Raw genomic sequence first — 21259 nt, 5'->3', positions numbered from 1 at the left:
GGGGGGGTTGGGGTTAGTGGGAAACTCTGGGGGTTTGATTGAATGGAAGTGGGGCAGGTAAAGTCACATACATAGGAATGGGATGCCAATTATGAAGTTGGAGATGACGAATGATAAAGGCCCGTAGAGGCCATTGGACCTTTCTTTGATGAAGGTTGCTCGATCTTCCAGGAATGAGGGGACGTATGCAACGGCCATAAAGGACATGAACGCGGACGCGAAGAACTGTAGTTGGTTGATTTTTGTTTTAGTGGAGTGCGCAACAAATAGAAATGCTACGGAAGTGAATATGCTTACAATAGAGTTGATGAACGGCTGGATATTTGCTTGACCTGAGCCCAGTCTGAGCCAGACTGTGCCCACCAAGATCGCCAATCCTAGAAATAGATCAGTATTTGAGGGCCATATGTGGTAACCACAAAGTGCTGTAGGAAGGGAAATGTTTGCGACGCACCGAGATACATAATTATTCGAACTCCATATGCGATTACATCGCGATAACTCTTGATGAACGATCTATGGAGCAGAGTCATAACGTTCGAAAGGGCTCCCGCATGGCTCAATGAGCCAGAGGGTATGTGTTGTTTCTCCGTAATATTCGCTAGCTTTTGTATCTCGGTTTGAACCCTCAATGACTCGTCTGAATTATCCCAATTCATATGAATCTGTGCAAGCTGGGAAGCCGCTGAATCTTGATCATATACGAAGTCGATATTAACCAAATCCAGGATAAATTCTGCCGGGTTCATTTGTAGGGGCATCGTGTGTCCACTTTTGTCTAGATAGGGTTTCATTTCCGAGCCGGGTCCAAAGTAGCAGGTCCTGCCTGCAGATAGAACCAGGAGTTTGTCAAAGGTCTCGAAGGTAGCCGTGGACGGTTGGTGAACACTTGCGATTACGATGAGCTTTATGGTTGTCAGCAAACTGAAAAAAAAAAAAAAAAAGGACCGGCTTGCATGCCCTTCCTCTTCCTGCCAAACGCCCAAAGACAAGCTTTCTTTGCATAACCTACATTGTTCTTCTTGGCAAGTTTCTGTACGAAAGACATCACTTCGAAGCTGGCCGTAGAGTCCAGACCACTGGTCGGTTCATCCAAAAACAGTATTTTCGGACAGGTAATCAGCTGGCTAGCCACGCTTACACGACGTTTCTGGCCACCGCTAATGCCTTTGCGAATCGGGGTTCCGATCAGGGTCTTTGCCTGTTTTTGTATTCCAAAGGCGTGAAGGAGACTAGATATACGTTCTAACCGCTCCTTTTTCGTAATTGTGCTTCACATGACGGGTTAGAACTGGTTCCACTTGAGAGATGGATGCCATGTCTGACATACCTGGGGAGGGACAGCTGAGCGGCAAAGTGCAGGGTCTCTTCTACCGTCAAGGCTCCCACAAGAACATCTTCCTGCTCAACATAAGAACTGATATATCGAAAAGTTTCGAGCGAGAGTTTCTGTCCGTTGACTAGGATGTCTCCTTGTATCTCGGCGCCAGGAGCAGAGTCGCGATGGGCGAGTACGTTTAATAAAGTAGTTTTCCCGCTGCCCGAAGGGCCCATTAAAACCATCAATTCTCCTGTGAATCAGGTTAGAGGAGACCGATTGATTGAGACAATTAATTTGCAGTACAAACCTGGGCTGACGTAACCGTTCGCATTCTCAAGGATGGCCTTGGGCTTCTTTGTTTCATGATCCTTCACGTTGACAGAGACACCTTTCCAAGCAAAGGAATGGACAGTGCGGTTCTTAAGAAAGGCATGTTCACCACTGTTTGCCTCGAGGTCAGGGTCAATAGTGTTAGAATCCACCGACATCGTTGTTGCGAGTTAAGGAGATTTACGGCCCTTTGGTGAGAGGAGGAACAGGGGACTAATTATATAGCGTAAAACAGCAAGGGAAGGAGTATTAACATGGCTCCATATACAGCAGAGAGATTGGCAACAAGAAGAATGTCATATATATATATATATATATAAATATATACGCTGCACATCACTTTGCCACTTATCAGTTGCTGCTAATGCTTGTATTTAGCTTCCGCAGCCTACCACCCTGACGGCGGCGGTGACCAGGTGGATACCACAGCAAAACGGTAACACTGGTGAAAGCCCGAGACTAATCCCCGAACAGCCAAGAAAGTTTTGCACATTATAGCACATATAGCACACATAGTATACATATTTGGGTGTCAAAATGCCAGTCACTGGGAGGTATTTTGCCAAACCATGACGGAGCAAATTCCGTAGAGCAAGACTTGGGCGATTGTTTGCTGAAACCGCCCAGCTCTGTACGCGAGCTTGTCAGCCTCACCATACCTCGGCGAGTTAGGCTCTGGCGGCGGGGGAGGGGGGGGGGGCAACAACTGCTGACCGTGAGTGCATGCTGCCAACGGGGGATCGATAACGTACAGTAACCCGCTCAAAGTAAGATGTTAAATGAAGTGGCACGACACGGGGCGAAAATTGTTGCAAAACCCCCGCTAGCACAGCAGTAGTCCAAAAGCTTGAGAATCCATAACTAACGGGGGAGGTTATATAAGCAGCATGGGATAGTCAGGTAATCGATTCAGACTTAGTTGTAGTTACGATTCCCAACTGGGCAAACTTATTAAGCCTGGGCAGCAGAAGCATTGAAGCAGAGTTTAGAGGCGGCTATCTAATCAAGGTACAGAAGGGGGAATATGTGAAGCCAATTACAGAGAGAGTCAACCAGAGGCGAACGGGAGTGTGTTTGTGTCTTGTTGAACACCCCGCCACGCGAAAGTTAAGCATCACGTTGCTGCAACCGAATAAAAGAAGCATAACATGTCATTGCCATCCGGCTTCCTCGAATCACAGCAGCATCCGCCATAGCTTGTTCCTGCTACGGAGTTTATACGGACGGGTTCATTGGGGACGAACGATGGGAAATTGAATGGTAACTCCAGAGGGGCGCTGCGCTAAACCGAAAGGAGCATGCATATCCAACATTCAAACCGCTGCGGCGCAAGGGTTTTGCCGCGTCAAAAAATGCGGACATTCGGTGTCTATACAGCCAAGTAAGTTATAACTATCGGATTATCTTGACACTTGCTTGTCCTTGAGCTTCAATCGCCTGTCCAGGCCCCCAACCTTGTGACCTCGGCATGGCTCTTTTGCTGCCATCTTCCAGCCCTTGCTCAATGATATAGCCTTTCTCCGCCTCGCCTCACCAACAGCCAGCCACCAGTCTCTGACTCTAGTCTCTCATTCATTCCTGGGGTTTCAACGTCAGTGGATATTGTTTTTCTTTTCTTTTTCTTTTTTCTTTTTTCTTTTTTCTTTTTTCTTTTTTTTTTTTTTGTTGCACGATGTTGGCTAGGCCTCTCAGAACGTTGGTTGCATTTTCCCTTGTTCTCCTGGTCTTCCTCACCTTTAACTTGTTCAAGTCGTCGTTGTATTCCAAAGTATATGTGCTGCCGTCTGGCTTCGAAGCCCGGTCGATACAAGCCCGCCAGATCAAGTTCTGGCAAACCTTTCTTCCGATCCTTCATAAAAATGGCCCGGACTGCCCTTCGCCAGAACGATCTGGCTCAGTCCCAGCCACTGGATTCAATGCTGAAGAACCTCCCCCGCGACCGTCTCTCGTGTCTATGCCAGAGGCGAACGTGCTTAAGATGCAGCAGGCACATACTGCCTTCCTGCAGCAGACCAAGTCTTCCCCCGATCTGAAGCCCGTCTTCATCCCCAACAGTCGCGGAGCGGTATACACAGCTGGAGGGAAATATCTACCCGTCTTCGTCATTTCGCTGCGGATGCTCCGACGAACCGGCTCGAATCTCCCCGTCGAACTGTTTCTCAAAGACCATGACGAATACGAAAGCAGCGTCTGCGACGAAGTCATCCCCTCACTAAATGGTCGCTGCATCGTTCTATCTGATATCCTCGGTTCTGCCGTCCCTGACAGTAATGATTCCAACAAACACCAAGCGAGCAGGAACAGCAATGGAAACAAAAACACAAAGGTCGAAATCGGCCACTACCAACTCAAAATCTTCGCCATGCTGTTCTCCTCCTTTGAAGAAATTGTCTGGATAGATGCAGACTGCTTCCCTCTACATAAGCCGGAAGAGCTCCTTGACTCACCCCCTTTCAAACTAACGGGAATGGTTACCTGGCCGGATTTCTGGATCTCCAGCGTCTCCCCACTATACTACAACATATCCAAACAACCGATTCCGCCAATGGGATTGAGAGCCTCCTCGGAAACGGGTCAGATACTTCTCTCCAAGAAGACACACCCAACTACCCTCCTCCTCTCCACATACTACAACTACTACGGACCTTCCCATTATTTCGCACTCCTCTCACAAGGTGCGCCCGGTGAAGGCGACAAGGAAACCTTCCTGCAAGCCGCATCCGCGGCTGGTGAACCGTTCTACGCGACCAGCGCACCCGTCGCAGCAATTGGACATTTGAAAGCAAACGGCACGCTCATTGCAGGCTCCGCAATGGTCCAATTTGATCCTGCAGGCGAATATGGCAATCGTCAAATCTCCCTCACAAACAAAAACAAAAATAACGAAAGTAACAGCAAAGGGGACCATGGCAGGAGCAGCAGGAGGCCTGTGAAGCCCATCAACCCGCCGCGCGTCTCTTTCATCCACGCCAATTTCCCCAAATTCAACCCCGCAACCGTCTTCGACGAGACCTTCGAGACAAAGCCCACATATAGACCTGATGGCAGCGACGGGCGCGCATGGGTCGTGGCGCGCGATACCATCGCACGCTTTGGATACGACGTTGAGCGCACGTTTTGGGAGGAGATATTGTGGGTTGCTTGTGAGCAGGGGGGGAAGTTTAAGTCGTGGGAAGGGAAGCAGGGGATATGTGAGAGGGTGAGGAAGTATTGGGGGAATGTGTTTGGGGTTGAGGGAAAGGATGAAGATGGGGTGCTGGGGCTTTGGGGTGCGGGGAGCAAGGCGGGGGCGAGTATGTAGTTCTCTGGTTTAAAAGCGACCGACGGGAAGATATTCGTTGTATATACATAAACATGCGGATCTATGGACTGTTGAACACGGTCATGCACGGAGTTTATTATCTTTATTTTATTATCTTCTTCCTTCCTTTCTTTCTTTCTTTATTTATTTTGGGTTTGGGTTTGGTTTTGGTGGGTGAGGGGGGGTGGGGGGGGGCATGCTACTTATATTCTTCGCTGTATTTACTTGGAGCGATGGTGGAATTTTTCGTTTTTATATCCCACTATGGATCGATCCATTGAGGGCGGTTGCATTTTCCCCAGTTTATAATCTTTCATTCCCATTTTGCCCTTTTCTTGACGCCCCCCCTGTTAGAATGACTATTGTGATGTGTGTATGCATGTTAAACAATTTAAAAAAAAATATATAAATAAAAATAAAAAAATAAAAGAAGAAAAATGAAAATGAAATAAATACGAATAAAATAATAATGAACTATACATCAGAGCACATACGCATTTAACGCCAAGCCTACCTGAAGTGTTCCCCTTTTAACACTCCCTCGTTAACTATTTACACACAAGCATCCGTTTCCAACGGATCCATTAATAAAAGCCCTTGCCCAACCCATCAATCCCATGATCTCATATAGCTCCCAGCCCGCTTCCGACTCCATTGATGCTTCTCAACCTTCCTCGCATCCCTAATCTTCTGTTCATACAGCATCTTCGTAAGCTGCTTATACAAAAACTCGCTCCCTCCATTATACCGAATGCTATGGTCCGAATCCGTAAACCACTGCACCTGCATCTTCTGCGGAGACACCCCAGCGCCCATCAGCGTATCAACCAACGCCGCCGAATGCTGGAAATGCACATTATCATCACCCGTGCCGTGCTGCACAAGGAAGCCACCGGCAACATTATTAAAACCTGCAGCCCTGCGAACAGCACTGGCGTTGTAGCCAGCCTCGTTGAGCTCGTAGGTCTTCATGTAGCGTTCCGTGTACATGCTGTCGTAGAGGCGCCAGTCAGAGACGGGCGCTGTGATCATACCGAAGGAGAAGGCGCCGGAGTTCGTTTCAAGAACTTTGGATGTGAGGTAGCCGCCGTAGCTCCAGCCCCAGATTCCAATGCGGTCCTTGTCCACGAAAGGTTTCTTGCTGATTTCCCTGGCTGCGGTGACTTGGTCCTCGGCTTCAAGGAGGCCGAGCTGCTTCGCGACTGTAGAACGGAATTTGCGACCTTTGAAGCCCGTGCCGCGGTTATCGACGGTGTAGGTGATGTATTCCAACTCACGGTCTGATGCAACGTAGGCTTTCCAGTCCAACGCTTTCCAGGATTTGCTTACTTCTTGGGCTCCAGGACCACCGTATGGGATAAAAAGGACAGGGTATTTCTTTCCGGGTCTGAAGTTCGCTGGAAGGCGTTGCATAACGGAAAGCGTGTAGCCGGATTTAATGGGGAGGTCGAAGTAGCTAATCTTTGGCAAATTGTACTCTTTAATCTTGTTGACAACAGCCTCGTTGCTGGTGATAACCCGGAGGGGTTTAGGTGAATCGACCGAGAACAGCTCTTGGTAGGGAACATCGGGGCCATTGTAAGAAAGGATGTAATATCCACCTTTGGACGAGAAGGATGCGGACCAGTATCCGGCGACATTGTCATCAACAAGGGCTTTGTCTTTGAAAGTTCTGTAGGAAACGGAATATAGGTGCCGTTCTGTGGGGTGATGCTTGGTGGACTGGTAGTAGATCAGTTCGCGCTTGGTATCAATGCTAAGAATAGCTGTGACTTCCCATTCCCCGGAGGTTAATGCAACTGGTTCACCTCCTTGCACAGGGAACAAGTACAAATGTGCCCATCCCGACTCATCGGAGATATCTACGTAGTAGGAGCTGCCAGGTTTAAATTTAGGATTTTGGATCTCGCCAACGTAGGTGATGGACAATGGATTGTCCAGCCACCCATCAGAGCCATCTCTCTCGCGGACGACTAAAGTTTTGGAAGACGCTGTATCTACCAAGACAATCTTTGAACGATCCTGGACTCTGTTAAAGGAGCGGAACACCACCTTGTCGTGGTTCTCAGTGACCCATGCAACTTCACCAATGATCAGATCATCCTTAGGGAACGCATCGGTGGCAACGACAGTGCTTTTGAGGGAATCCATATCCAAAAGATGAAATTGGACTGTAGGATTTGTTTCGGATACCTTAGGATACCGAATATCGAGTTCCCGGGGGTAGGGTGGAGACACCTCCTGGTTGTTCATATAATATGGAACGGTATAGGTTGGAACTCCAGTTTCATCGAATCGAAGGAAAGCAAGAGACTTTCCGTCAGGTGAGAACCAAAGGGCATATCGATCACCAAAAATTTCTTCTTCGTAAACCCAGTCGGGAACCCCGTTAAAGATGTCAGCACCCCCGTCTGAAGTAATTTGAGTGGTGGTACCGTTCTTCCAGACAAACAAGTTGTTTCCGCGGACATAGGCAATCGTGTTTCCCACAGGGCTCCACGTAGCGTATTGCAGATCGCCGGCTTGATCTTCAGCCAAAGGAGTTAATTCACCGGTCTTAACGTCCTGAATAACGTAGTTTGAGAAATACGAATGGCGATACTGCTTGGTGTGATTGGTAGCCCACATAACTGCGGACAGGTCAGGCTTGATGAAATATCCATAAGCATCCTCTGGCACTTTATCAGCGGCAATCAGAGTCTCGTAGGTTTGGGTAATGATGTTCTGGATGAAGAGAGCTGAATCCGATCCCTGGAACACATACTGGCCATCCTCGTCGGTAGAGATCCAGTCCACGGAGATAGATGTAGGAGCAATTGCTCTTTTAACCACAGTATCGTTGTAGGTCAGAAGATTATTCCCGCCTCCAGAGGGCGGAAACGGCTTGCGCGGGGGCACAATCGCATGGCAAATGCCAGCAAGTAAAAAGAGTGTAATCGTCTACATCATAACGTTCACTACTTGGTCAGTGCAATGCATTCCAGACTGTTCAATCAAACCTACATGGAGGAAATACAAGCGATTTTTGACAACCGTACCTTCATGTTGAGGTACCTGGACAGGGTGTTTGTCAACTATCGACTAGGAGCATTGAACAGCACGCTCTGCGACTGACAGCTCTCACCGCAGCGACTCAGGAATATAACGAATGGACCGTACAGATATGAACGAAGAGGCGACGTGCGGAGGTTCTTCTTCAAGGAGGACAACTGGATGTTCTCCACGCTCCACATCCACAGGTGCCCACAGAGAATCCATGCTGATCGGAAGGGGATGTAACAATGATATATGAACTCCGGATCAACCATGCTATTCCCCCTGACTAGGGACTCTGCCTGCTCATTTCGATCATCGCTGGCACCTTCTCGTTCAGTTGATCGGCCGGCTACTAATTCCTTGGGGTCCCAATCGAGTTCCCTTTGGGCCATGAGTTAGGACGCTTGGGGCGGAACTTGGAAGATGTAACATCAGCGCAACCATCAGAGAGCTGAGAGATGATGGTCTGCAATTGGCCGGTGACATGCAACCCAACGTTGTTTGAACATCATGACATAGCGTGAGAAATATAAATAGTAATAACAGGATGTAATCTGCTGCTCGTATCTTGCTCAGGTTCTGTTGTACAAGGGAAATGCAGAAAGTATGAAATGGAATTGTAAACATGGGGTTTCGTGGCTGAATTAAGCATAGATAACGTTATCGAAGCTGCTAACTAATAAACTTAACGCCCGGCATATCTCGGCAATTCCTTGTTCCCCCAACTTTCTACTCTACCGACAAAATCTTCGATCTTTATGACATGATGGAGACAAAGGCCTGCTTACAACAAGCAACCAGGAGATAGTTACCCACGGCATCTTTACTTAGTTACCCCAGAATTCATTATGGTTTGACCTTACTGTTCGAGTTCTGCTCCAGTAACTAGTTATACCAACATTGGCTGGAGGATTTCCTATCTAGGAAAACTATGAACGAGTCCAGAACTTATGAATGTGACATAGTTAAACATTTAATTTGCCCTCTTGGCTTTTGGGTCTGTACTATCTTCAAGAAATGCTCATGTGCCCCTTTCCGGCAAACATCGCAGCGCGGGACAGAGGTAACGTCGGTTGTGATGGAACCCCACAATTCCAATTTACGAAATGCACACGCACCTGGATTACAGCGGGGTTGATGAAGGATTTTGGTTCTGGAAACTTGGGTGTGAATTTGTGAGATGTCGGAGTCAAAATTTGTGCCAATCGGCGCGTATACCCCGCGTACATTACTGCTTCCTTCCAGTCCATCCATTGATCCCATCATCCAGCTCGTGATATCTTACCATGGTTAGTGAGTCATGAGCTTGGAACCTTTTCGGATCCTGTTGGTTGGGGAATTTGAAACAGTCGAGATGAGAAACGGACTTACATTCCCTTATAATGATGGCAAGGGAATGATGATATTGAACTAGCTTGACCCCCGGCTTTACCAGCATGTATATCCATGGATTTATTCATAGGATTCATGTCCTTTACATCGTTCATCATTAATGTTGTTCAGTCGCCTCTGTCACCATGTGCCATGCCCGGGTCGAAATGACAACCTACCTCTTTGGATCCGGAAGAAATCCCCTCGCGAATACTATCGGTTATCATTCTATGCCTTTATACTTATTACGATGGGGTTATTCACATGAACAGATGATAACAGCGGGCATTGAAGGGTTCAATTTTGTTCCTCTTCTTATACTGTGTGGGGGTATAGCCCTTGTCTCTACCGTCATGGCTCTGTGGAGCATTTCTCAAGGGAAACAAAGTGCAGCAGAAAATTAATTACAAGAAAAAGAAGGGAAGTTTCCAAACACAGTTTCCTTACAAGGTCTTTTTTTTTTTGAGCTACAACAACTCTTGATTTCCAATCTCCCTCACATTTCAAGATTTACAAAATTTCGTATCCACCCCCGTGCATTTCCTTCGGGAAGTGGCAATTTGGTCGGTGACACGGAGTGTGTGGGCACCTATGGCCCGAATAACAATTTTTGTTCTTACGCTTCAGGCCAGCAGGAGAGGGTGCGAATCGCGCTACATATTGCAGAGTTTCAATCATTCTTTCATTTAGCCGTTCACCGTGCTCATGTTTGCAAGAAAGAAAGTGGCAGGTGCCCAAAAGGTGGTATGGATTGCAAAAGCTTTTGTGATTTCAGGCTTTTGAACGATGCTTGGTGAGGGTTTGATGGGAGAATCCACCCGCTGTCCCTTTTTATTTCGCAGCAGCATGATGCCGGAGTTCACGCTGCCATTACTATTCAACAAGGTCGATGAGTCCGCGTTATTGGGTGAGCCGGGGCTTTCTCAGATGGTGCGGGGGTTGGTACGGCATATCCGTTATGCGTGGGCGGCGAACTGTTAAAAATACAGCAAATGCATGACTTAGTAGTTTAAGACGTAATAAATAGATAGATGTGGCAAAAAATAAAACACATCGTGTTGGAGGCAGTTTGGTGTCTCGGAATACCGTTGGGAACGAGGTGGTGTGGCATTTATCCTTCAGCTCTGCCAGCTCCCTTTCGAATGGAGGTCCCTCAAGCATTGTCACACGGTTGCACACTTCCGTACTGCTGTAGCTATGGTCCAAGAAGACGTGCGTATCCATTGTCGGTGGAGCCTGCAAATACAATGTGTTTACGATGGACATTTCCGGCATGCAACTTGAAAGTTTCTACGAATGGTGATTAATCGGTGAGCTCCTTTTTTCAACTTAATGGCTGTGGGATCCTTGGAAGATAACTATATAATAGTGGTGAGAATTTACCTCAAATCTTCTCGTCGGAGCATTCCTTCTCAGCGCCCGCATACATGAAATCACACATGGGATGGCCGATGTTGAACCCACGAACAAACAGCTCAAATTCTTCTTCATCGTCAAGTGTTTGAGCCTCTTGGTATGTCCTCCTCTGCCCTTTCACATTTACAAAGACACTGACCACTACCGTGAGGTCAAGATCCATCAATTCGTTCTGCATATACTCTTGAACATGGTGGATGAGGAGTCGGGCAGCTTCTTGACCCCTGACTTGCCATCAATTACAAACTTGTCCATAAACTATGGTTTAGCATCCCGTATTAGCAATTGACAGCGTCTCCAGAGGGGAATGAGAGAGGATTTCATAAATTCATAAGGTTCCCATCAACCAAAACGGACACAAACGCATTACGTTCCTAGATATCACCCAATTCCCGTACAGTTAGCCCCAATTGAAAATCGAGTTAAATTGTGAATCATCAACCATTTTGGAAAAATATCAAGAGACTAACCATATTTTGTGGGGTCTTCATCAGCTCTAACTTCGCCTCCCTTGAACGTTGATGATACATATTTGCCATATCTTCCTGTTTTTCCAGAAGCAGTGTCTTCTTATTAATGCCTTTTTTCGAGGCCTTTGATTCTTTTTATCAATTCCTGTCTTGTCCCAAGTTGCCAGTTCAAAAGAGAGTTTTCAAAGTATGGTTGGATCGAGTAGCAGAAAGAAAAGTGAAGCTCCATAATGAAACTATAAATGGCTTCATTTTTTTCAGTTTCATATATTACCGCTCGCAGTCTGGACTAGCCATCTTGACACTTGTGTCTCATAACGTGGCAGCACACAATTGTGCATCGTTCAGACTTAAGCACTGCATATTATACAAGGATAAAAGAAAAGATAAGATAGCTTAGCTTAAGCGAAGATGCTGACCTCATGGGGGTACATATGCCAGGCGGGCTACCGTGGTCAAACAAAGGCTACCCGATCCACATCCTTAAAACGCAATATTGGCATCAACACCTTCCATTTCATCTCAGCAAACGGCTATTGTCAGATTATTCAGCGTGAGATCCCTCCAGCGAATCATAACAATGCTGCTGATTTTATTTGCCCTATATCTTAACAGTTAACAAAACCCCAGCTTGAAAGGCTTGCAGAAACTTCCCGTGTATGGTCATAGATGTAGAGAAATGGAAATGGGGGAAAATGTAAAAAGCCCCACCATCCTCATTAATTAAGAGAGGGAGTTAGGACGTAACTAGCTTGCGGTTAACATTAGCATTGACGTACATTCCTATCAATAAAGCGGATATGTTTCCGTTCCTGCGGGTATGAAATACTAACGTTTGCATTTTAATGCAACTTGTTCTCTTCATCAATGCGTTGTTCAAACTGCAATGAATTAACTGATTCTTCTAATTCCTCTTAACGAGGTAGTTTCGGCCTGCTGCATATTCTCTGGAGGTTGTGATAAGAAAAATCCGAAAATAGTAAATCTACAATACACACGGCTAGTAATAGCCGAATCAAGAACAGAGAGTGAACCTGAACAGCCAGGCTCGACTAGTGCTGGGTTTTTCTGCTCAATGGATATTTATCAGTTCTAATGGAGGGAGAGAACGGGGGCCCAGCTTCACAACTTGCGCAGCAGGCGGGAGACAAGAGAAAACCGTGTTCATCCCTTGGCATGTATATATGTTCTTTGGTAGGCTGCTGACCAACATAATAACTCCAGTTGTCTATAGTGTTCGTACGAAATCCTCTGCTTCATTGGCCCAATTAATATCCGGAGGATTAGCATGCCAGGTATTATATTGTTTAATGTTGTAGGAGCATTCCGGAGCGGCCGGGTCTTATTCCCTAGTCGAAATGGATAGGTTGACAAAAACCGTGAATAGGGACAATATGTAGTCGACATTATCACTTGCCTCGATAGCTAATATTCGAAACACGAACATATTTTTTTCTCATTTCTCTCTTCCCTCAGTCCAGAGTAGGGAGGTTCTCAACACCTCATATTCTTTATCAATACACAGCAGATTCTGTCGCCCAACAACTAAATTGAACAAAGAGTTTGTACACGCAATTGTTGTATATATAGACCCGAACGACAAGTTCAGGAGGAGCCACATAAATTGAATCATAGTGTCAGGTATAGTCGCGTATCTCTTGCCAATGAACTTTCTGGCGATGTGTAAGGAACTCTCTCAATGTTACCCATGATGAGTGGGCCACGAAAACGTGTCCGTTGATGAATGCCATTGTGTCAATTGACTTGCATTTCTGTCTCTGCAATGACGTTATGCATCATGTCCAAGGCTCCAGCCCTCGTAATAGATTAAATAGGCGCCTTGGTAGTTAGCTAGCCCCGTTTTTGAAGCTCAGGAAGATCCATCCGCGAACACCATGAACGAGTGGACTGTGGGCCCTTCAAGTTCGTGCTTGGGAGCTGGTGGTCTGAATTATGACCATCTGTCCGAAAGACCTGCCATTTTCCGGAATTCTTAGGCTGACGCAAGGAAATGATTAGTTAATCAGGTCCATACTACTCCGTAGTTAGTTAAATAGTTATTGGCCCTAATTGATAAGGAGAGAGCAGAGGAACTCTACAGGTTCTCGACTCAAACGCATAACAACACAGTTTAGATACCACCCTTCCAATGAATTGATATCAACGTTTCAAAAGTGGGAGTTAAGAGGGGCTGAGTAGGTGCAAATCTGCATTTCACTATTTTGTTTTGGGGGAATACGAAGATATCAATGACAATAGGGATAGATATTCGGGCTGCTGTGCCCAGACGACCATAACGTTATCCTCAAGGTTGTATACGTCGAACGCATAACAGTATCGGAAGATCTATATAAAGCCCAACTTGAACTGTCAATAAATAGAGAAATATTGTCTCAAAGTGAATTCCAAGCTCATTGAAGCCATTTTGTTTATCACCTCCGCAGAAATTTACTAAGTAACCACTAACTACCTACAAAGCATTCATCTCGCTTTTATAACAATTATGCATCCCACAAACAACTGGTCCATTCACTCCATCGCGGGAGCTTTCATGGTCGGTCTAGTTCCCCATGGATACTACGTCCTTAAACTCGCCTCAATAGGAAAGTTATCCAATATACTGTATGTTTCTCCGTTATCGTTTATCAAAGAGGAACGGAAGACGAAATGCCTCAGGACCCTCCATCTTATCTAGTTATGCATAACCGGGCCCCGTTATACACCATACAGCGCTAGCTAACAATAACTCCTTTTCCCATCCCAGCCCTCGAGACCACTTTTCCTCACTCAAAGGGCGCATCCCAACAGAGACATGGAGTAAGCTTTGTCGTGCACAAGGTGCGCATCTTAATGCTATGGAATGTCTTCCTTTGTTTGCAGCTGCAATGGTATGATGCCCCTCACACCACCCTCCCTCCGTGCTTAGCATGTACGATCTATGTATGCACACGTGCGATAGGCCTTCATTTATTTCCCAAAGGCCAAATATCCCAATCAATTTAGTCTAAAACGAGCCAGACAAAGACTCTTGAGTCCAGCTAATACGGGTCGTTTTCCCCATCGTGTAGATCGCAGGAAATGTCGCGAAACTCCCAGCCACCGACCTGAATACAATTGCGGCTGAATACATCGGCGCACGCGTCATCTACACTGCCTTATATATGGGTGTCAAGTCGGAGGCCGTCAGTTATTTGCGAACTGGAGTGTGGGCGTGGAGTGTCGGGTTGCCCCTATGGGGTCTGATTAAGGCTGGGAGAGCGCTTGCGGCTGCTGAGTGAAGAGATTCTCCCCCAATTGCTATATATATATGTTATTTTTTTGTTTTAGTATCAATGTATATGATTATGGATTTGGTGATGGTAGACACTTTTCTTTTCTGAACGATACATGTATATAGTTTGGTTGATGTGCAAGATTTCCAAGCTGTGAGGGAGAAGATTGAATTGGATTTTCATACTAGCTTTTTGTCTTTGGCCATAGTTAACTAGATAGGAGACGCGGTTTAAAGTGAAAATAGTCATCAAGGCAATCATACACGTAAAATGTGAACATCGAACTTTGGATAGCGGGTGATGTTTTGAACTGATGTTTCTTTACCTGTTATCTTCCACAATAGAGGAGATTGATAGAACCGCTTCGGAGCTAAATAATAGCGAAATCAGAGGCAGGTGTCCAATAGCCTGTACACGCACAACTTTGGTGTCATAAACGCTAAACCACGGGGTATTTAGTTAAGAGTTAATTAACCCAAACCTTTGAACAGCAACTTCAACTTTTCCCCTCCCCCCCCCCCCCAAAAAAAAAAAAAAAAAAAAAAAAAAAGGGGAGCCAGAACGACATGCCTCGCGCTGAATTTGCATGTGTGTGCATTCAGCTGCAATGCCTTTACGAAGGCTCAGACAAGAGAACCTCTCTCTCCTGACAAGCGGAAGTGCACGCAACATTATAACCTGACAGTGTGGTTAAATTCGGCACCCGCTTATGAAGGATATCCAGTAACAAATGAGCAGCTATGCATGGTTGATAATAGGTCCGGGAGTTTCTTTCAACTTGTTCTGAGATTAATGTGGGGAACCAGCTTCCCCAGACAGCAAATCGTCCCACTTCATCAACTTACTGGGACGACATATTATCAAATATGGAATGACTATCTGAATTTGACATCTGAAGGAAGTAGTTTCAACCTTTCCCTTTACGTATCAATTTCACTTTCTGGTTCAATTTCTTCGTTCTCATCCAACAGATTGCCCTCCAGGATTAACCGTATATTAATATTACTTTACCATTTAGTACATGACCGCAAAGTGTTTCTGTGATGACCTTTCAGAAGGGAAGATATCGATAATTCTAATCCATGCGCTGCAGAATAGCATTGCGGCCGATCATATCAAACGGCTGATGTCTTATCGTGGAAGCAGAATTGAGCTTTCGAACGAGCTGAAATCTTACATACTCTCTGAGATGATGGCAGCAGGGAGTTTTAGATTTTACGAAGGGTGTTGCTTTACAACTGTACAATGCCATGTTGAAAACCTTGGATGAACTGGAGAATATGATGGGGGAAGAATAAACTATTGAGGTACGTTCTTGATGTGTAGAAAAATTTTAAACAGATGGTATCTGCGAGACTCAGGAGGACTGGGATTGTAGAATCTCCCTATTTTATGTCTTGTTTTCGCGTTGTTCTAAGCCCAAAAACATGGGTAGCCATCAGCACAAGACAAAGTCATACCGTCATATTAGCAAATTTGGCAACCAGTTATCATCTGTTGGTTCATATATGATCACCATACACTGGAAGCCCCCATGATGTTGAAACTCATACCAATCAGCTAGATGAAGTCTTCCCAACTCCGAACGCCTTTAATGGATTCCAAATTGCATTCGACACCTGTGCATTCATTCCGACGTTCAAATATCTCCCAGTTCTATCTTTGAAGATATTCCCCATTTAGATACAACTGCCTCTCAGTGCCCATTGTCATTAACTGAAGTTTACCAAGACGGAAAATCTGCCCAATCCATCAAGTAAAAATACGAAATGTCCGCTGCTTTAGAGTCCTCGCCAGCGAGCGAATAACCCCTATTAGAGCCCTGATATGAGCAATGGGGGCCAGATTTTGACCTCGTGGCATGTAACCGGATGAACGAGATATCCCCGCGACTCGTGATCTGTGCTTGCGAATAAGACCTGTAAAGACATTCTCAACGTCATTATAGGTTTTAGATGTCAATTCCACAAAGTTACACCCGAGACGGCGCGCAAGTTCTTGCCCTTCCTCCGTAGTAACAGCCCGTGGTTTGGCAGGCGTTACAAATGCTATCTCAGCGACGATACAGAATGGCTTCCAGAATGTAAAGGTGTTTTCCTTCCAGAAGATTCACGTGCCTTCTTCATGGAAGAGCTTGCATACTTTCAGGATATTTATATTGATCCCATTGATGTGCGGTGTGGGGAGTACCACGGGATCAGAAGATACAAGGGCCGCGCGAAGGACGGCAAGCTGCAGTTCATGCGGTAGCCGCGGGAAACATGTGAATTGTTTCAATGACTTTGAACCTTCAAGCCGGTGGAGCCGTTTGGTTGACTTCACATAGAGAGGCAAAGGTGGACCTAGACAGCAATTCGAATGTTGATGCACTGCGTGTGTGGCGAAGGAAAGTCTCATGGATTTCCAGGATACAACTCAATCCCTCGCGTGAGGTGACGTCGTACAAAAAGATAAAACCGTCGCTGCTCTTGGCACATTGATGTATCACAGGCCCAAATTCATCTTTCCGAGAGCAGATTCCAAGGGAGAGGTTTAGAACGTCTACCAAAACGACCTTACCGTCTATAACTGTTTGCTTGCAATAGGTCCCAGACGTAGTGGGATCGTATGTGTCGTCCCAGTATTGGAGGAGATACTGGCAAAGAAATACTTTAGCGATGATATCCTTTGCTGAAACGACATGATCAAATGATGATTGCTAGAAATGTGGGACATAAGCCCGGCTATGGATACCTGATTACTGAATATCTCACTCCTGAAATGGCATTGTCTCATAACTATGATTTTGACTGTGTCTGGGAGAAAACGAGATGCTGATGACATTTCACATGCGGATTTGGGGTATCTGAGATAATTTTGACAATAAATTTTAAGAAATTATCTGACAATGTTTATGTTTCTTTAGATTTTTAGATTTTCAGCTTTTAATTGTTTTAAAAAGGCCAACTATCCATCAGTGGTTATTCAATTGAACAAAATAGGCAAATTGGGGGAAATGTAGGAGGTCATGGTAACTAATGCTTTAACTAGTTACAAGACAAAGTGGGGTTTGGACGTTTATCTCAGGTATTTAAGTAGACGCTTCGGCGATTTCACCAAGTGATGCTTCAAGTCGACTAGTTGTTGATATATTCAGTTAACTAAAATATTACTTGTGTACATACTGCAACCTTATCAGCAGATAACTAGCGGGAATTTGTGTGATTGGATATTAACTATTTCCATCTTTCCATAGTTACACACACTTCATCCAGTTAAACTATTTACTAGTTACTCTTGTAAAACACCAAAAAAATAAATAATAAATAAATTAAACAAAAAATTGTGTGACTCCTGCCATTACACAAAAGAAAATATCATACTTCCTGCGCAGACATACCCTCCAAGTTTCTGAAACCCTGACCTCAAATTTTACCTATGATCGTCCTCTTTGATTTCTGTGCTCCCAACGATTCTGTAGGTATATTGATTACTGTTCACCAATCGAACCGTCGCATTGGATGCCATTGGTGAATTTCATATCATTCAAGATTGGTGCTTGCGGTGCAGCTGCATATTTAATTCTGGATTTCAGTTCTCGATATCCTTCGGCACATTCTCCTGCGACTGGCGCCATAAAAACAAAGTACAGGTTGCAGATAATGCAAATAAGATGCTGGCAAGACAAGTCAGCTCGTGTTGCAAACAAAACAAAGACTGAATGCAAAAAACTTCGGCGTTCCAGACAAGCCAGGCGGGGAGGGGGAGCAAACTCACCATAGAGCAATGCTAAGGCCCCAAATAGACTTCATCTCAAGACAATATGCCTTGGATGCTCCGACCCAATTTGCATAGCCCAGCTTACTTCCATCCTCGTCCAAATTTTCCATCAAGGCGGAAGTGAAAGCAAATCCAGATGATGGAGAAACTTTGCCTATCAACTTGCAATCGAGATATGACAGCGGCTTCCCGACAACAACTGCGATCACAATCACCGCGATCAGATGAAGACCGTCCATGCCCGCGGAAACGAGAAAGGGGAGGATCCCATCCAGGTAGAGAATGAAGGTAACTACGCAAAAAAGGGTAGCAATGCATGTCTGAATTATACAAGTTAAGTTGTTAGCCCTTGAGTTTGAAACATTTTGCCTCCTCACCATCTCAACGCTATAGATGTCTTTTCGACCACTCACCACGCTGATAGTGCCAACAATCACTTCCGGTGGCGAAACGTGGCTCTTGACCATGTCGGAGATGAAGTTGGCGGTCATACCGATAATTGAGATCAAGCAGACCACTTGAAGAATTCGAACAACTTTGAAGGTATCTCCAAGGGCGCCATTGTGAGAGGAACCCATATTGACTGTGGTGGGAAGTGGTTCGGTTACACGGAATAGGATTAAAAGAAAGGTCGAATAGTTGAAGATATAAAGATCGTGGAGTTTTGCGAAGCCGACTGATGGAGGCTGTTGAAGGCTGTCTGGATCAAGGAGGATATAAGGAGAAGACACTATGTGATGGGGAGCTTTATTCTACTGAGAAGCAGTGAAAAGACAAAAGAAGCAGAAAAGGATTTATGAACGACAATAGATAACGAAACTATAGCTTTCCAGAGCCTACAGGCAGGAAGTTTAGGAAAAACAAAAGGGGCAATTGAAATCGAAGGGAATTATTAATGTTGCTTCAAATGACAACTGAGATGGAGGCAAAATACTGAAGCGAAACCTGAAAGACAACTGATTAAGAAATTCGTGAAAGAGAAAGGAAAAGTTAAAAAAGGAAAGGAGAGGAACCTTTGCAACGTTGAATGAGTCTTGATGACTGATGATACAGAAAGAATGGGAAAAACGGGAGAGATGAAGGTGATCTTGTCTGATTTATATACAACAGTCCGCTGACCTGTTGAGGAACAGCACGACGCCGATCACATTGTCTGGACGACTCTTTCTTTTCTTAGAGCTCTCTATCCACATCAGCAGTCCTCAAAATCCTAGCAAGAAGTTATCAGAAAGCAGAGGAGCTGCTGAACTTCGAGCAATCAGAACGAAATCTCAAATGAAGCATGTTTGAGCTCGATCTAAGGATGCGCCGCTCTGCAGCCAATCAGTAAGCTGAAGAACAGATTCAGAGAATACCCAGGTCCTTGCGGGCCCAGAGCCAAACGGTTAGGTGCCTTTGTGGATACCCTTACAACCAGCACTAGGATGTCAAAAATAGAGGGAGTGCCAAGGCGGGTGGGCCAACTCTAGGGCCAAACGAACGGAATATGGCGGGGCTGGCCCTAACAGCCTAACAGCCTAACAGCCTAACAGCCTAACAGCCTAACAGCCTGAAGCCTGAAGCCTGAAGCCTGTGGAGCCGCCTGTTGAACAACTGCCACTGGAATCAACGAGGGAACTTGGCGCCCGTCTGATTTCAAGTTTCGAACCACAAAGAGACCCCCACCACAGCGCTTCGGGACCCAATCGTTTTCACTGGCGATGCATCGACAACCACACAACCACGATGAAAAAGGATGTTTTGAAGCACCGACGACATGGTTGATCTGCTTGAGTGTTTCTCTATGCGCTCTCCACTGTCATTGACTAAGAAGTGCCAAATCCCAGGTGAGCTATTTTCGAACTGTAGTTTGGACCTGGGAACTTTCCCGTCCTCTCCTCCTCGGGTGAAAATATGTGGACTTGTATGCATGTAGAATGATGTAGTTATTTTTGTTGGAGCTGTAACGTAGCTTTGTGTGGATTGGCTTGTTTTCAAATTTCAGCATTTCTTTCAGGTCGTTGTTCGCTTGAAACCGTTCATGGCAACTTGCCGGGTCAGTAGGTAAGCATCGGATTTTTAATAAAGCTCTTTGCTCATTAACAGTGATTCCGCACAAATTTGCAGGCATCTCCTACCCACAACTGGCTAATTGTTATCTAGATGAGTTCGACAAATCGTGATCTGACTGTGCAGTTTCGTATTTGCAAGCTTTGCGAATAGATCGACAATAGCTTAGCCCAATCATATCCAATTGTATGTGTCGAACGGGATTAAACAAGAGACGACCAACCAGTGATGAAATTGGCTTGGATAACGAAACCTTCGGTTCCGTCTGACCGTTGAGGGAGAGTTTTGCAAGGCGCAATGAGATAGATATTCATCCTGCATGCCGGAAGGTAAGTTGGCCCGTCTCAATGTGCCGTCCATTGTCGTTCTGAAGAGTCATATCGGACATTTTTATGGTCAGATCGGGGCTTTCTCCGCCATTTTGATGTTTAGAGATATCTCCATTGAATTCCACTCCCTCTTCACTGATCACCTCGCGTGTCAGCCATTGTGGAGCTTGGGTGGAGTCGCTCAAGCTCCTTGGACTGAAAGTGACGAAGCATCAACCACTGAGTAATATAGTCATATCCGCGTATAGATACTGGCTGTTACCCCAAATGCACCCAATTTATATGTTATCTTGAGAGATTGAAAATACCATAGAGGACATCGTGCCAAAAAATATTGCGAATCGGAAATTGTTGTACGAAGTAGCCGGCACGACCATGTAAGAAAGAGAAATCTAACGAATTCCCAACACGGTACTCCGTACAAGGCCAGTACATTATCAATTAACTACTGTTCTTATTTCGCCGCAAGGAAAAGTAAGTATTTCTGACAATCCTTTGAATCCTCGACGGAGATTCAGATATGAATTTATAGAGCAAATGCTGAGGGATTGGATATATGCCAAGACATCTATCAAATTCGGTTAGTCTTGCTCAATGGTAACTAG

General features: G+C 45.4%; 8 protein-coding genes across 8 annotated transcripts; 2 read left to right on the top strand and 6 right to left on the bottom strand.

Moving 5' to 3' along the window:
• Positions 1–63: 63 nt before the first annotated feature.
• Positions 64–1809, bottom strand: PADG_11752 (uncharacterized protein; the record flags this gene model as incomplete). The annotated part of the gene is made up of 6 exons (XM_010761678.1): positions 64–225; positions 298–377; positions 455–905; positions 1013–1271; positions 1331–1571; positions 1629–1809. The coding sequence occupies 6 exons, from the start codon at positions 1807–1809 to the stop codon at positions 64–66; spliced, it is 1374 nt and encodes a 457-aa protein (XP_010759980.1).
• A 1514-nt stretch (positions 1810–3323) lies between these two features.
• Positions 3324–4952, top strand: PADG_04351 (uncharacterized protein; the record flags this gene model as incomplete). The annotated part of the gene is made up of 1 exon (XM_010761513.1): positions 3324–4952. One exon carries the CDS (start codon positions 3324–3326, stop codon positions 4950–4952), a length of 1629 nt encoding a protein of 542 aa, XP_010759815.1.
• Positions 4953–5561: 609 nt separating this feature from the next.
• On the bottom strand, positions 5562–8380 carry PADG_04350 (uncharacterized protein; the record flags this gene model as incomplete). The annotated part of the gene is made up of 4 exons (XM_010761123.1): positions 5562–7892; positions 7991–8006; positions 8077–8211; positions 8247–8380. The coding sequence occupies 4 exons, from the start codon at positions 8378–8380 to the stop codon at positions 5562–5564; spliced, it is 2616 nt and encodes an 871-aa protein (XP_010759425.1).
• Positions 8381–10259: 1879 nt separating this feature from the next.
• On the bottom strand, positions 10260–10625 carry PADG_11751 (uncharacterized protein; the record flags this gene model as incomplete). The annotated part of the gene is made up of 2 exons (XM_010761677.1): positions 10260–10333; positions 10412–10625. 2 exons carry the CDS (start codon positions 10623–10625, stop codon positions 10260–10262), a joined length of 288 nt encoding a protein of 95 aa, XP_010759979.1.
• Positions 10626–10743: 118 nt separating this feature from the next.
• PADG_11750 (uncharacterized protein) lies at positions 10744–11314 on the bottom strand (the record flags this gene model as incomplete). The annotated part of the gene is made up of 4 exons (XM_010761676.1): positions 10744–10889; positions 10958–11033; positions 11123–11149; positions 11246–11314. The coding sequence occupies 4 exons, from the start codon at positions 11312–11314 to the stop codon at positions 10744–10746; spliced, it is 318 nt and encodes a 105-aa protein (XP_010759978.1).
• A 2434-nt stretch (positions 11315–13748) lies between these two features.
• On the top strand, positions 13749–14523 carry PADG_04347 (uncharacterized protein; the record flags this gene model as incomplete). The annotated part of the gene is made up of 3 exons (XM_010761512.1): positions 13749–13867; positions 14010–14133; positions 14314–14523. 3 exons carry the CDS (start codon positions 13749–13751, stop codon positions 14521–14523), a joined length of 453 nt encoding a protein of 150 aa, XP_010759814.1.
• Positions 14524–16269: 1746 nt separating this feature from the next.
• On the bottom strand, positions 16270–16914 carry PADG_04346 (uncharacterized protein; the record flags this gene model as incomplete). The annotated part of the gene is made up of 2 exons (XM_010761122.1): positions 16270–16590; positions 16660–16914. 2 exons carry the CDS (start codon positions 16912–16914, stop codon positions 16270–16272), a joined length of 576 nt encoding a protein of 191 aa, XP_010759424.1.
• A 1173-nt stretch (positions 16915–18087) lies between these two features.
• PADG_04345 (uncharacterized protein) lies at positions 18088–18854 on the bottom strand (the record flags this gene model as incomplete). The annotated part of the gene is made up of 3 exons (XM_010761511.1): positions 18088–18172; positions 18274–18596; positions 18690–18854. The coding sequence occupies 3 exons, from the start codon at positions 18852–18854 to the stop codon at positions 18088–18090; spliced, it is 573 nt and encodes a 190-aa protein (XP_010759813.1).
• Positions 18855–21259: the final 2405 nt, after the last annotated feature.

This window comes from Paracoccidioides brasiliensis, assembly GCF_000150735.1.
Source record: "Paracoccidioides brasiliensis Pb18 unplaced genomic scaffold supercont2.4, whole genome shotgun sequence".
Classification (NCBI taxonomy): Eukaryota; Fungi; Ascomycota; class Eurotiomycetes; order Onygenales; family Ajellomycetaceae; genus Paracoccidioides; species Paracoccidioides brasiliensis.
The sequence above is the reverse complement of the archived record's forward strand: the minus strand, read 5'-3'. Positions and strand labels throughout refer to the sequence as shown.